The following is a 14,749-nucleotide window of genomic DNA, read 5'->3' as shown; positions in this document are numbered from 1 at the left end:
TGGCTCCGTTTTGTGGCGGTAAGAACCAAGGGAATGTGGTGTCTATTGAGATAGACCAGGAAGAGAGAGGCTAGGGGAGGAAAGGGGATGGGGGTTGTCTGTGGATATTTCTTAAACAGAGACGTGAAAAGTCGAGAAGGATCAATTGGCTTAGGTAAACGTTTACAATCGACACGTCGGCTTAATGTTTCGCCGGACGCACGCTACGCGTCAGATTCATAGCGATCGAACACATCAGATCTAACTTTTTTTTTTCTGAACCCACTCCCTTTTGGGCCTTATCTTCTCACGAGAACATTCTCCATCACTCGTTTTCTTTCCTTCGTTCTCCTCCAGTCGATCCCCTTTTTCTCTCCCTCGCCACGAACACCACACCGTCATTGATGTTGCCTTCAAGCACCCCCTCCCTCCCCTCTACCCCCCCCCCCCCTCCTAACACGCGTCCTCACCACAGTCCTCACCACCGCCACTTTTTGAAAAGCCCGTTTTAGGCGACGACGAGTTGCTTTGCGCCCTCCCTCCCCTCCATCCCCTTTACCACCATTTTTTTTGCAAGGCGCCATGCTTCCTGCTATGATTTTTATCCTTAGCGATTTTCATCAACGGTTGCAGCTTTTTTCGTCAACGGTTGTAGCATTTTATGTCAACAGTTGCAGCATTCCGTCATGGCAATGACCGCTCGCAGCTTTTTATATGTCTGGTTGCAGCTTTTTTATCAACGGTTGAAGCGTTTTATGTCAATGGTTGTAGCATTCCGCCATGGCAAATGACCGCTTGCAGCTTTTTATATGTCTGGTTGCAGCTTTTTCATCAACGGTTGTAGCATTTTAGGTCAATGGTTGCAGCATTCCGCCATGGCAAAAATGACCGCTTGTAGCTTATCATATGCCTGGTTGAAGCTTTTTCATTTTGGGTTTGAATCTTTTTCAAATAGCTATTGCAACAATTTTGGGTAACGTTTGTAACACTTGTATACGCGCGCCCGTCCATGGCGGCAGGTCATGGGTTTGAAGACGACGATGACCTGCCGAACGGCGGCGTGGGCCCCGTCGGCGTCCCCGCCTGCCGCCCCGCCTCGCCGGCGCTCCCCGCGTCCATCTCCCACGCCAAGAACGACGGGCACGGGAGCGGCAGGAGAGCGCCGAGGATGACGATGATGGGTTCTGGAAAGGTAAACGTTATGATTGAGATCGAACGGTTTCTAATGAAGTGCATCTGACGGTTCAGGTTAGACCGGCCGAAACTAGCGCCGGCGCGCGGGCGCCTAGCGGTGCCCATTGGCTTAACACTAATAAATGGTTCCCACATACTTAACACTAATAAGAACAAAGTTTAGCAAAAAAAAATAGAACAAATTGGATGACAATTGGATTTTTTTTAACACATATGCCAGCTGGATGAACAAGCCTTATAAGAGCAACTCAAACGAATCCCCAGTGACCGGTGAGAGGAGGAAAACAATTCAGGCTTCCACCCTCTAACCCTCTCTAGGGAGCATCGTTTGTGGAGCACCATTGGAAGACAGAGGCAGGAGGTGGAGCGTCTTCGTCCTGCACGGAGCTTCGGTGGTGATATCAGGTCATGCCTGGCAGACAGGTGCTACGCTTTGTCATGCATGTTCGGCAGGTGCTACGCACGACAGATCTTACAGAATATTCGCGTATGGATGGATGAGCGCAGGGAGGTGGCATCGTTGGGCGCCGTGGTGGCATCGACGGATGGCTGGACTGGCATGGATGATGCGGATTTCTCTCCTGAAGATGGGTCAGCGGTTCGATGATGATGGCGGGCTTCTAAAACGTGTGCATGTGGTGTACGCTTTAGGTTTGTTGCACCGGCTGTTAGTTTCGATACGTTATGTGGATGGATCAGCGACAACACCGGTTTTACATATGAGGAGTGAGAGTACTTCACATTATCGCGTTTTGTAGGTGTCAGTGGGGGCTTCGAGTGGCTTGATGCATGTTCTTGTCAGACCTTTGTTGAATAAGTAATAAAGATGGTTGTATGCATCGATTGATGCAGTGGCTGGGGGTATTAACCTCCTTTTTTTTTTAAAAACCCTCTAACCGGCACCTAGCTTAAGCCCAAAAAATCTGAGGGCCTTGTTTGGTACTAGTGTATTTTAGGAAATTAGTGGGGATTATCCCGGTCAAACCCCTAAATCCCCACATATCCCGTAACACCATTTGATTTTAGTGTATTTGCCATGTTTCATCCCCACATTTTCCCATAAATTTCCAAAATTCTAGTGTATTTTTCTGAATACACAATACACTACCCCTACCTAGTGGATTGGGAATAAATGGGGATTTAAAGGGATTGGGTGAAGGTTGAGATTTCACCCAATCCCTATCCCCACCAATCTTCTCAAAAAACCTAATACCAAACAAGGCCTAGAGGAGTTGAAAAATTACTCTGAATGACACGTGACCCCTATATTTAGTCGACCTTGCGACCACGAAGCAAAAACACAACTTCTCCTCTCCGCCTCTCCTCCCCCAACCCATGCTGCTCAATCTACTCTAATGAGCCCTCACCACACGCGCACCCACTCCGGCGTTGGCCCACCACCGATAATGGCTGGATCTCACCACCATTGCTTCCTGCTACTCATCCGTAGCATAGATCTGCGCCGCAACGAGCGGTTCCGAGCACGTGTCCACATTGGTGTTTCTTCCTCCCGCACCCACCTACCTATCTTCCTCGACCTCCCTCCTCCGCCGCCACAAAGGCAGTACATCGACGTGCGGTAGCGACATTGTGGAACGTGGGTGGTCGAGATAACCGACCGGGGGGCCCACAAGAAAATATGGATCAGATCATTAAATTCAATCGAGGGCGGCGCACGAGTACGAAGTCATGTCCGTCCACCTGCACCGTGCCGATGCCCGCCACAGCTTTCCTTTTAGGGGGGCTACTATGGTTGGAGCCCGTCAACAAGCGGGTGGTCTTCGCACGAGAGAGGATGGAAGACCGGGAGGCCCCGGAATCCATCATGGCGGAGCAAGCCGATAAGGACTACATGGCGGAGCTCCGCCGCCGCTACACTGAGCAAGTCCACGCGGAGCGCCAACTGTATGAGCAGTACACAACCGAGGCGACAGAGGTCATCCATCCATGCATCCACTTCGATGGCGACGACATCGGCACCGACAATTGTGACGACGATGGTCAACGTCCCGACCCTATGATCGGCGGGCTGAGCAGAGCGGATTGGAAGAGGCTTGACGAAGAGACGGATTGCGAGTAGTGAGTTTCAGTTAAGTGTAGTCTAAATTTCAATTAAGTTCATCTAAATGTCTATGTAAAATATTCTAAATTAGTACCAATTTCAATCATTATGTCTTATGTACTTGTTTGGACCAAATTTGTGTTTGTGTGCATCAAATTTGTTCTTGTGCCACTTAATGTGTTTTTATTCCGCTAAATATTGAGGATCCGTTAGAAACAAATGTTTTTCAGAGAAGTAAAATGTGGTCCCCTCCTCTAAAATTCGAATTTCGGTAAGAGCTGCTACAAACCGTATTTGATCGGGACAACTCCTGGGTTATGCATACTCCTTCTATTTCCTTTTAGTCTATCCCTACTAATAAAGCACCGACGGCTTCTGTCGTACGTCGCGGCGTTTTTGCGAAAATGCCCTTGTACTTTTCTATAATTAAACCCGCGGTCCTCCTCTTTCTCTTATCCACTGCCAGACGCTCCCATCTGTATGCGCCGTCGGCACCTCTCTTCGGCCTCCGCCTCGCGGGGGCGTGTGCTCAGGTGAGGGGCGTCGCCCTTGTCGGCGACGGGGACAGCTCTTCCTGGTCCCCATGTAGGTGCCCAGCGCCCTCCACTGCTGTTCTCGAAGCAGACGACGACGAGAACGCAAGGATGCACAGGCTTCGGTTAGCGAAGGTGCGGCCGGAGCAGAGGACGATGAGGGGCTGTAGACCAGGGCTGCCGAGGTGGTCGGAAGCAGGGAGGAGGAGAGGCGAGGACGGAGCAGCGTGACCGCAAGCGCTGCTGGTGGAGGGAGAGCACGCATCGAGGAGGCAGGGTGAGTACTCCAGGCCGGAGCGGCACCGGTCGCACTGCGCGCGCGTCTTCCCCTCTCGCTCCTCCGACGCGATCTTGGCGGACGCCGACGCCGCGGCGACGTCCTTGTCCTGCGGCTCCATGTCCTCCTCCCCCTCCACCCCTTTCCCCCGCCGCCGCCGCCCGCGTTCATCTTGAGCGACATGGACTTCATCTGCACACACCCACACACGCACACGTCAGGCTGTCGACGCATCATACATACCGTACACGGGAAGGATGGAACGGAATCTGACGGCGCCCGACGTACGTTCTTGGTGAGGTCCTGTCGCTGCCGCCGCCGCCGCCATGGAAGCACGCGTGCATCTCGTCGATCCAGACCGACCGACCGCCGGCCCATCCCTCCCTCCCTCCTTCCTCGTAGACGGGCGGCGCGGAGCGGCTTCCCGGAGAGGATGAGCTCGCAGCGGCCGGCGGCGTCGGCGGCGCGGCGGGCTGCCTCCGGGCGCGCGAAGTGGACGAAGGCGTGCGGCGGGACGGGGACGAGCCGCTGCTGCGCCTGGCCGGGGGCGAGGGCGGCGGCGGCGGGGAGGAGGAAGTCGGGGTCGGCGTCCTGCGGGTAGGTGTTGGTCTTGACGCGGCAGCGCCAGACGAGGCCCGCCTCCAGCTCGAGGAAGTCGGCGAGGTCGCGCGCCCGGACGGCAGCGTCGAACCCGCACAGGTCGAGGACAGCTCGAGGAAGGAAGGCTGCCACGACCACGTTCTTATTTTTCTTTCTTCACTCATTCATTTACCGTTTTCACCCATCAATCATCAATCATCAATCAATTAAGGAAAACAATGCGTGTGCAAGCAAAACGAGGAACAAAAGATTGACTGCATTCATATTGGATAGCGGTGGTGTTTATTCATCGAATTTGCTACGTAACAATCCAGATGAGATTTTATTTCAAAAATAAATAAATCCATATGAGATTTAAAGATCTCACATCTGGGTGTTTGTATCTAAGAGACTTATTTTAGTCTGACTAAAAATAGTCTTTTTAAGAGGCTAAATTATCAAGTATCCCTGTCTAAAGAGAGGCAAAGCTGATGTAGCGACCGCAACACCCTTGACAATATCGACGAGTGCAGCATCGCGCAAGTGGCTTTGGAAAATACTAAAAGGCGAGCGGCTTGCAACGGAGATGACCGACCTTGCATCAACGCATGCCAAGCTTGCAACATCGAGTACCATTGTGCAATAACACGAGTCGCCTAATGAAATATATTTAAAATCTATAATCATGCAGGTCATCTTATGATCTATGGATATTAAATTTTACGAAAAAGGTAAAATAAGACTGCTAAAATAATGACCATTGGAATTGCTATATCTCATATAAAAATCAAATTTTCAAGTTTGTGCCGAACAGTTTCTGCCTTTATTTACATATAATCATTTGTCGTATGTTTACATACCTACTTGCATTTTAAAGATGGTGCGGAGTTCAAGTAGATGTTGACAAAGAACATGATGTGAGGGGGATCAAATACTAAATACATGATCTGAAAATCAACAATCTAACCCGGTGCAACGCACGAACACTTTTACTAGTCTCTATATATATATATAATCTGGTCAAAGTTAAATTTTGTAAAGTTATACTAAGTTTATATTAAAAAATATCAACATTCATAATATGAAAGTAATATTATTAATTTAGTATTATAGATGTTGATAATTTTTTATATAAATTTGATCAAACTTTGCTTACTTCAAACAAATTCTATATGCGGAGTAAAAAAAGAAACGAAGGAAGTAAAAAGAAAGTTGAACTCACGTGTGCACATCTGTGTTGGAGCTGAAACGAGTAACGCAAACAGAGCCGCCGCTGTATCAGGCGAAAACACAGCTTCCCAAGTACGGCGAGATCGCCAATTCGCCATGCCCGGCTCCCCCGGCCGTCAGCACCCGACAGGTCCTTCTCCGTCCAGATCCACGGCGATCCACGACGGCGCCGCTCGCTCGACGGTCCCTGCTCATCTGCCTGCAAGTGCAAGTGCAAGTACGTACTCTCTCCAGCGCATCTCAGATTCATGGCGCCCTCGAGCGCTAAACTGAAAACTTGGGTGTCTCGGTTCTTGCGCACCAAGTTTATTTGATCTTTCCTTGTTCAGGCAGCGAATTCATTCACAGCTCTCTTTCTCCGTCGTGGAATTTTACAATTGCATCAGCAAAACAAGGCATACTCAGAAGCTCCTCGCTGTTGCACATACTGAACCAGAGGCTTCACCAGCCAACCTGCCAACAACGAGAGGCCATATTTCTCAAGTTGCCCAGAATATGAGTCATTGCCTTGTCTTTGAGGATCTCCCACAGGTATGTCACTCTTGGCAGCCAAGTATAAACAGGATCGAGCAGATCCACACGCTTGCTGTCTGGTGTCTCCTAGTAATAATGCCTGGTAAATTGTAACCATGCATACAGTCATGCGTATGTTATGTTGGCATAAGAAATCAGTGTTCCTGCGCATGGTAATTAAATGGGCCAACAAAAGTTACATACACAGCCTCATTACCATATTAGAGCACATAGTTAGTTGCATTGATGCACTATCTTCATCCATTACTTTCATGTCTTGATATTACAAAGTACTCCCTCCGTCCCAAAATAAGTGGCGTTGCTTTAGTATAAAATTTATACTAACTTAGTATTAAATTTGCATCATTTATTTTGGGATGGAGGGAGTATAATTCTACATCCACTAGTTTATTAACAAACTATACTAATCGCATTCTGATTCTGCTGTACTATTGCCTATGGAACTGTTGAAACTTATCACACTTGGTTCCGCAGGACATCCTACGCCACATACACTCCCTCTTGCTTGTGCAAGACGCTGCTCGTGCTGCCTGTGTGTCTCGTGGATTTCTTCGTTCATGGAGATGCTACTCCGAGCTCGTACTCAACTGCCGTACACTTGGGTTGAACGACATGAAATTTGAGGAAAGAGGAACATATTTCATGGACAAAGTTGACCAAATTCTTGAAAACCATCACAACAATGGGGTTCAGGTGGAGACACTTGAACTTAACTTTGCCCCTTGCATAAACAATATCAAGGCCTCCTACTTAGACAGGTGGCTCCAAATCACAGTTAAGTCTGGGATTAAAGAACTTAACTTGTGTACGCCCCCGTCACTCGAAAACTATAATTTCCCTTGTTCGGTTTTGTCGGATGAGGCTGCTGCAAGATCAATCCAATCTCTTCACCTCTTCTGTAGCGATTTTCATCCAACATCAGCACTTGGCCTCCTGAGAAGATTGACACGTTTAAATTTATACTCTTGTCCATCCTACCGAGGAAGGATTAGGGCACTTGCTCTCAAAATCATTCGCCCTAGAGCGGATTGACCTCCTACACTGCAGTGGGATAATTAGCTTGCGAATACCTTCTACGATGCAAAAACTCAATTCCCTCAGTATTGTAGGATGCGGGAGGTTGAAGATGATAGAGATCAATGCTCCAAACCTCCGCTTCCTTCTTTGTGGTCATACTAGCAAAAGGACCCGTGCGTTGCAACGGGAAAAAAACAATTATAAAACATTTCTTGAAATGCATGAACATTTTTTGAATTAGCAAACCTTTTTTTCAATTGCACTCAAAAAATAACAAACAAACTTTTTTTCAAAATCATGGACTTTTATTGCTTTCACCAACATTGTTCTCAAAATTATGAACATTTTTCTGAATACGCGAATATTTTTACAAAAATCCTGAGCATTTTTTGAATTCACAAACATTTAAATTTTCTTCGAACTTTTATTTCAAAATTCCCAGTTTTATAAATTGCAAAAGTTTTTCAAAGTTCTAAATTATTTAAACTAAAAAATGAAACAAAAAAATGAGACTAAAAACAGAGGCACGAACTGTTTTTAAGATATTTACACAGACTTTTGTTTAAAATCGTTGACTTTTTATTTTATGGACATTTTCTCAAAGTTTAAACATTTTTTTATATGCAAACATTTTTCAAAACTCCTGAGTAGTTTTGAATTCTCAAAAAAATATGTTTTTTTGAATATTTTATTTCGGAATTCTCAGTTTCTTAAAATTGAGAAAAGTTGTTTGAAATTCTAAATTATTTAAAGTAGAAAAACAAAATGGAACTGAAAAGAAAAATAAAAAAACAGGCGTCCACGCATGGGCCGGCCCAAACAGGTGTGCTGCATCTTTTTCGAACGCCCAGAGCATAATATAGGAGGTGCCCACATGGGCCGGCCATGTCCGGAGATTTTCCTGTTTGAAACGTTTTTTATGACTTATGGGTGCCATTCGTGGGTAATTAAGTCAACTTTAAGGGAAATTTGGATGACGTACGGAAGAAGCACTATTTGCTTTATTAGTAGGTAAGAATCATGATGGTCAGACCCTTTCAGAAATCTTGGTGAAAGATTCTTCTCAGCTTAAGGATGTAAATTATTCATGGATTCTTCTCTTTTATGCTCATGCTTGGCTTCCATCCATCGCAAGAAATGTTGAGAGCCTTACCCTATGTTCTCCTACCGAGGTATTTTTGTGTATTTTAACACCCTAATGATCATATTAGATGCAACACTTTCATGTTTAAAGAAACACATGACTAACCATTGTATTTGTCGCGTAGAATGTCAACATTTCAATCATTCCTTCCTAGCTCCTCTGCCTGAGGAGGTTGGACATCGAACTCCGACGACCAACATTGCCAGCCTTTTGCACAAGCTATGATGTCTTTGTTGGAAATATGCCCTAGAGGCAATAATAAAATGGTTATTATCATATTTCCTTGTTCATGATAATCGTCTATTGTTCATGCTATAATTGTATTAACAGGAAACAGTAATACATGTGTGAATAAATAGATCACAATGTGTCCCTAGCAAGCCTCTAGTTGGCTAGCTCGTTAGTCAATAGATCATTATGGTTTCCTGATCATGGGCATTAGATGTCATTGATAACGGGATCACATCATTGGGAGAATGATGTGATGGACAAGACCCAATCCTAAGCATAGCACTAGATCGTATTGTTCGTATGCTAAAGCTTTTCTAATGTCAAGTGTCTTTTCCTTCGACCGTGAGATTGTGCAACTCCCGGATACCGTAGGAGTGCTTTGGGTGTATCAAACGTCACAACGTAACTGGGTGACTATAAAGGTGCACTACGGGTATCTCCGAAAGTGTCTGTTGGGTTGGTACGAATCGAGATCGGGATTTGTCACTCCGTGTGACGGAGAGGTATCTCTGGGCCCACTCGGTAGAACATCATCATGAGCTCAATGTGACTAAGGAGTTAGTCACACGATGACGTGCTACGGAACGAGCAAGGAGACTTACCGGTAACGAGATTGAACAAGGTATTGGTATACCGACGATCGAATCTCGGGCAAGTTCTATACCGACAAACAAAGGGAATTGTATACGGGATTGATTGAATCCTTGACATCGTGGTTCATCCGATGAGATCGTCGTGGAGCAAGTGGGAGCCATCGTGGAGCAAGTGGGAGCCACCATGGGTATCCAGACCCCACTGATGGTTATTGGCCAGAGAGGTGTCTCGGTCATGTCTGCCTGTCTCCCGAACCCGTAGGGTCTACACACTTAAGGTTCGGTGACGCTAGGGTTATAGGGAATTGTTATACAAGGTTACCGAAAGTTGTTCGGAGTCCCGGATGAGATCCCGGACGTCACGAGGAGCTCCGGAATGGTCCGAAGGTAAAGATTGATATATAGGACGGATGGTTTTGGACACCAGAAGTGTTTCGGGCGTCACCGGTAACGTACCGGGACCACCGGAGGTGGCCCCGGGGGTCCACCGAAGGGGGGCAACGACCCCAAGAGGCTAGATGGGCCAAGTGTGGGAGGGAACCAGCCCCTAGGTGGGCTGGTGCGCCTCCCACACCCAGCCCAATGCGCAAGTGGTGGGGAGAGGGGGCAACCCTAGGCACAGGTGGGCCTTAGGCCCACCAGGTGGTGCGCCACCCCCTCCCACCCTAGCCGTCGGCCCCCTTTCCCATCTGGTGGCTGCCGCACCACCTAGGGGGAACCCTAGGGGTGGCTCACCCCCCCCCCTCCCCTCCTCCTATAAATAGAGAGGGGTTTTGGCCCTTGGGAGAGAGACTTCTCCCTCTTCCTCGGCGCAGCCCTGCGCTTCTTTCTCCTCCTCTCTGCCGGTGCTTGGCGAAGCCCTGCCGGGAGACCTCGTCTCTCCATCGACACCACGCCGTCGTGCTGCTGGAGTTCTTCCCCAACCTCTCCCTCCTCCTTGCTGGATCAAGGTGCGGGAGACGTCACCGGGCTGCACGTGTGTTGAACGCGGAGGTGCCGTAGTTCGGCACTAGATCGGAATCGCTGCTAGTACGACTCCATCAACCGCGTTCTAGCAACGCTTTCGCTTAGCGATCTTCAAAGGTATGAAGATGCTCTTACCCCTCTCTCGTTGCTGGTCTCTCCATAGGAAGATCTGAATATGCGTAGGAAAGTTTTGAATTTATGCTACGTTACCCAACACTGGCATCCGAGCCAGGTTTTCTATGCGTAGATTCTATGCACGAGTAGAACACAAAAGTTGTGGGCGATGATTTGTCAATTTGCTTGCCGCTACTAGTCTTATTCTTTTACGGCGGTATTGTGGGATGAAGCGGCCCGGACCGACTTTACACGTACGCTTACGTGAGACTGGTTCCACCGACAGACATGCACACCGTGCATAAAGGTGGCTAGCGGGTGTTTGTCTCTCGTACTCTAGTCGGATAGGATTTGATGAAAAGGGTCCTTATGAAGGGTAAATAGCTTTGGCATATCATCGTTGTGGCTGTCACGTAGGTAAGAAGGCGTTCTTGTTAGAAACCCAAATCAGCCACGTAAAACTTGCAACAACAATTAGAGGACGTCTAACTTGTTTTTGCAGGGTTTGACATGTGATGTGATATGGCCAAAGTTGTGATGTTGCATGTATGATGTATGAGATGATCATGTTATTGTAGTAGGTTTCACGACTTGCATGTCGATGAGTATGACAACCGGCAGGAGCCATAGGAGTTGTCTTAATTTATTGTATGAGATGCAACGCCATGTGCTTACTACTTTTACTTCATTGCTAACGGTTAGCTATAGTAGTAGTGATAGTAGTAGTTGGCGTGACGACTTCACGGAGACACGATGATGGAGATCATGGTGTCACGCCGGTGACGATGATGATCATGCGATGCCTGAAGATGGAGATCGAAAGAGCAAAGATGATAATGGCCATATCATGTCACTATATGATTGCATTGTGATGTTTATCATGTTTTACATCTTATTGCTTAGAACGACGGTAGCATAATAAGATGATCCCTCTTAAAATTTCAAGAACGTATTCCCCTAAGTGTGCACCGTTGCGAAGGTTCGTTGTCTTGAAGCACCACGTGATGATCGGGTGTGATAGATTCTAACGTTCGCATACAATAGGTGTAAGCCAGATTTACACACGCGAAACACCTAGGTTGACTCGACGAGCTTAGCATGTACAGACATGACCTCGAATACAAGAGACCGAAAGGTCGAACATGAGTCATATGGTTGAATACGATCAACATGAAGTTGCTCACCATGGTGACTAGTCCGTCTTACGTGATGATCGGACACGGGTTAGTCAACATGGATCATGTATCACTTAGGGTGTGTTTGGTTGGAGGGATATCCTCCCAGGGACAGGGATAACCACTTTTTTCTGTGGTTGCCATGCGTTTGGATCTGGGGCGAGGAGGGATAGAGTCAACCAGATGCTGGAATATTCTCCAAAAAAAGGGATGGCCAAACCCGCAAAAAACGAGCGGGTGGTGGCAACCACCCCACGCGCGCTTCGTTCGGCGCGGCTGCAGGAGGTCGGGGCGGCCGACGCGGCTGCAGGAGGTCGGGGCGGCGGCGGTAGGGGCGGCCGACGCGGCTGCAGGATGTCGGGGCGGCGGCGGTAGGGGCGTCCGGCGCGGCGGCGCGGCTGCAGGAGGCCGGGGCGGCCGGCGCGGCGGCACGGCGGCAGGAGGCCGGGGCGGCCGCGGCGGCAGGCGCGGCCGGCTGCAGGAGGCCGGGCGGCGGCGGTAGGGGCGGCCGGCGCGGCGGCGCGGCAGCAGGAGGCCGGGGCGGCGGCGGTAGGGGCGGCCGGCGCGGCGGCGCGGCAGCAGGAGGCCGGGGCGGCGGCGGTAGGGGCGGCCGGCGCGGCGGCGCGGCAGCAGGAGGCCGGGGCGGCCGCGTTGGCAGGAGGGGCGGCCGGGGCGGCGGCAGGAGGCCGGCGCGGCAGCAGGGGCGGCTGGCGCGTCAGGAGGCCGGTGCGGCAGGAGGGGCCGGCGGCGGTGGGATAACCCCACCCTCCCAACTAAACAAAAAATGGGATAACCCCACCCTCCCAACCAAACAAAAAAAGGGCTATCCCCAGCCACCTGGTTGGGGATACCCACAACCACCCTAGCCTATCCTTCCAACCAAACACACCCTTAGATGACTAGAGGGATGTCGATTTGAGTGGGAGTTCATACTTAATATGATTAGATGAACTTAATTGTCATGAACTTAGTCTAAAAGGTTTGTCTTTATAAATATTGTAGATGGCCAACGTCAACCTCAATCTCAACGCATTCCTAGAGAAAACCAAGCTGAAAGATGATGGTAGCAACTATGCGGACTGGGTTCGCAACTTGAAGCTCATCCTTGAAGCGGCTAAAAAGGCTTATGTCCTTGATGCGCCGCTAGGTGACCCTCCCGCTCCCGCAGCAGCCCAGGACATTCTGAACGTCTGGCAAACGCGGAGTGATGACTACTCTCTGGTTAGGTGTGGCATGTTATACAGTTTAGAAACGGGGCTCCAAAGGCGTTTTGAGCAACACAGAGCATATGAGATGTTCCAGGAGTTGAAGCTAGTTTTTCAAGCTCATGCCCGTGTCGAGAGATATGAAGTCTCCGACAAGTTCTTTAGCTGTAAGATGGAGGAGAACAGTTCTGTCAGTGAGCACATACTCAAAATGTCTGGGTTACACGGTCGTCTGACTTCACTTGGAGTCGAACTTCCGGATGATGCTATAATTGACAGAATCCTCCAGTCTCTCCCACCAAGCTACAAAGGCTTTGTGCTTAACTACAACATGCAAGGGATGGAGAAGACCATTCCTGAGTTGTACTCGATGCTCAAGTCTGCAGAAGTAGAAATCAAGAAAGAGCATCAAGTGTTGATGGTCAACAAGACCACTAGTTTCAAGAAAGGCAAGGGTAAGAAGAACTTCAAGAAAGACGGCAAAGTTGTTGCCGCGCCCGGTAAGCCAGATGCCGGGAAGAAGAAAAAGAATGGACCCAAGCCTGAGACTGAGTGCTTCTATTGCAAGGGAAAAGGTCACTGGAAGCGGAACTGCCCCAAATACTTAGCGGACAAGAAGGCCGGCAACGTTAAAGGTATATGTGATATACATGTTATTGATGTGTACCTTACCAGCGCTCGTAGTAGCTCTTGGGTATTTGATACCGGTGCTGTTGCTCACATTTGCAACTCAAAGAAGGAACTGCGGAATAAGCGGAGACTGGCCAAGGACGAGGTGACGATGCGCGTCGGGAATGGTTCAAAGGTCGATGTGATCGCCGTCGGCACGCTACCTCTACATCTACCGTCGGGATTAGTCTTAAACCTTAATAATTGTTATTTAATACCAGCTTTAAGCATGAACATTGTATCAGGGTCTTGCTTAATGCGAGACGGCTACTCATTTAAGTCAGAGAATAATGGTTGTTTTATTTATATGAGTGATATGTTTTATGGTCATGCTTCGCTGGTGAATGGTTTATTCTTGATGAATCTCGATCGTGATGTTACACATATTCATAGTGTGAGTACCAAAAGATGTAAAGTTGATAATGATAGTCCCACATACTTGTGGCACTGCCGCCTTGGTCATATCGGCGTTAAGCGCATGAAGAAGCTCCATACTGATGGACTATTAGAGTCTCTTGACTTTGAATCATTTGACACATGCGAACCGTGCCTCATGGGCAAGATGACTAAGACTCCATTCTTAGGAATAATGGAGAGAGCAACCGACTTATTGGAAATAATACATACTGATGTGTGTGGTCCAATGAACGTTGAAGCTCGTGGTGGTTATCGTTATGTTCTCACTCTCACCGATGATTTGAGTAGGTATGGGTATATCTACTTCATGAAGCACAAATCTGAGACATTTGAAAAGTTCAAGGAATTTCAGAGTGAGGTCGAGAATCAACATGACAGAAAAATCAAGTGTTTACGATCTGATCGTGGAGGAGAATATTTGAGTCACGAGTTTGGCACACACCTAAGGAAGTGTGGAATCGTTTCACAACTGACGCCGCCTGGCACACCGCAACGCAACGGAGTGTCTGAACGTCGTAATCGCACTTTATTAGATATGGTACGATCTATGATGTCTCTTACCGACTTACGCTATCATTTTGGGGATACGCGTTAGAAACTGCAGCATTCACTTTAAATAGGACGCCGTCTAAATCCATTGAGACGACACCGTATGAACTATGGTTTGGCAAGAAACCTAAGTTGTCGTTTCTTAAAGTTTGGGGCTGCGATGCTTATGTGAAGAAACTTCAACCAAAAAAGCTCGAACCCAAAGCGGAGAAATGCGTATTCATAGGATACCCTAAGGAAACTATTGGGTATACCTTCTATCTCAGATCCGAAGGTAAAAC

At 48.3% G+C, this 14,749-nt stretch overlaps 1 protein-coding gene across 1 annotated transcript; it reads right to left on the bottom strand.

The window, feature by feature from the left end:
* Window positions 1–3,457: 3,457 nt before the first annotated feature.
* On the bottom strand, window positions 3,458–4,466 carry LOC123418645. Its single transcript, XM_045107044.1, has 2 exons — window positions 4,334–4,466; window positions 3,458–4,237 (listed from the first exon to the last, which is right to left on the bottom strand). The coding sequence occupies exons 1-2, from the start codon at window positions 4,371–4,373 to the stop codon at window positions 3,765–3,767; spliced, it is 513 nt and encodes a 170-aa protein (XP_044962979.1). The 5' UTR covers window positions 4,374–4,466; the 3' UTR covers window positions 3,458–3,764.
* Between the last annotated feature and the right edge of the window lie 10,283 nt (window positions 4,467–14,749).

Source organism: Hordeum vulgare, chromosome 1H, assembly GCF_904849725.1.
Source record: "Hordeum vulgare subsp. vulgare chromosome 1H, MorexV3_pseudomolecules_assembly, whole genome shotgun sequence".
Lineage (NCBI taxonomy): Eukaryota > Viridiplantae > Streptophyta > Magnoliopsida > Poales > Poaceae > Hordeum > Hordeum vulgare.
This window is presented reverse-complemented; position numbering and strand designations above follow the sequence as displayed.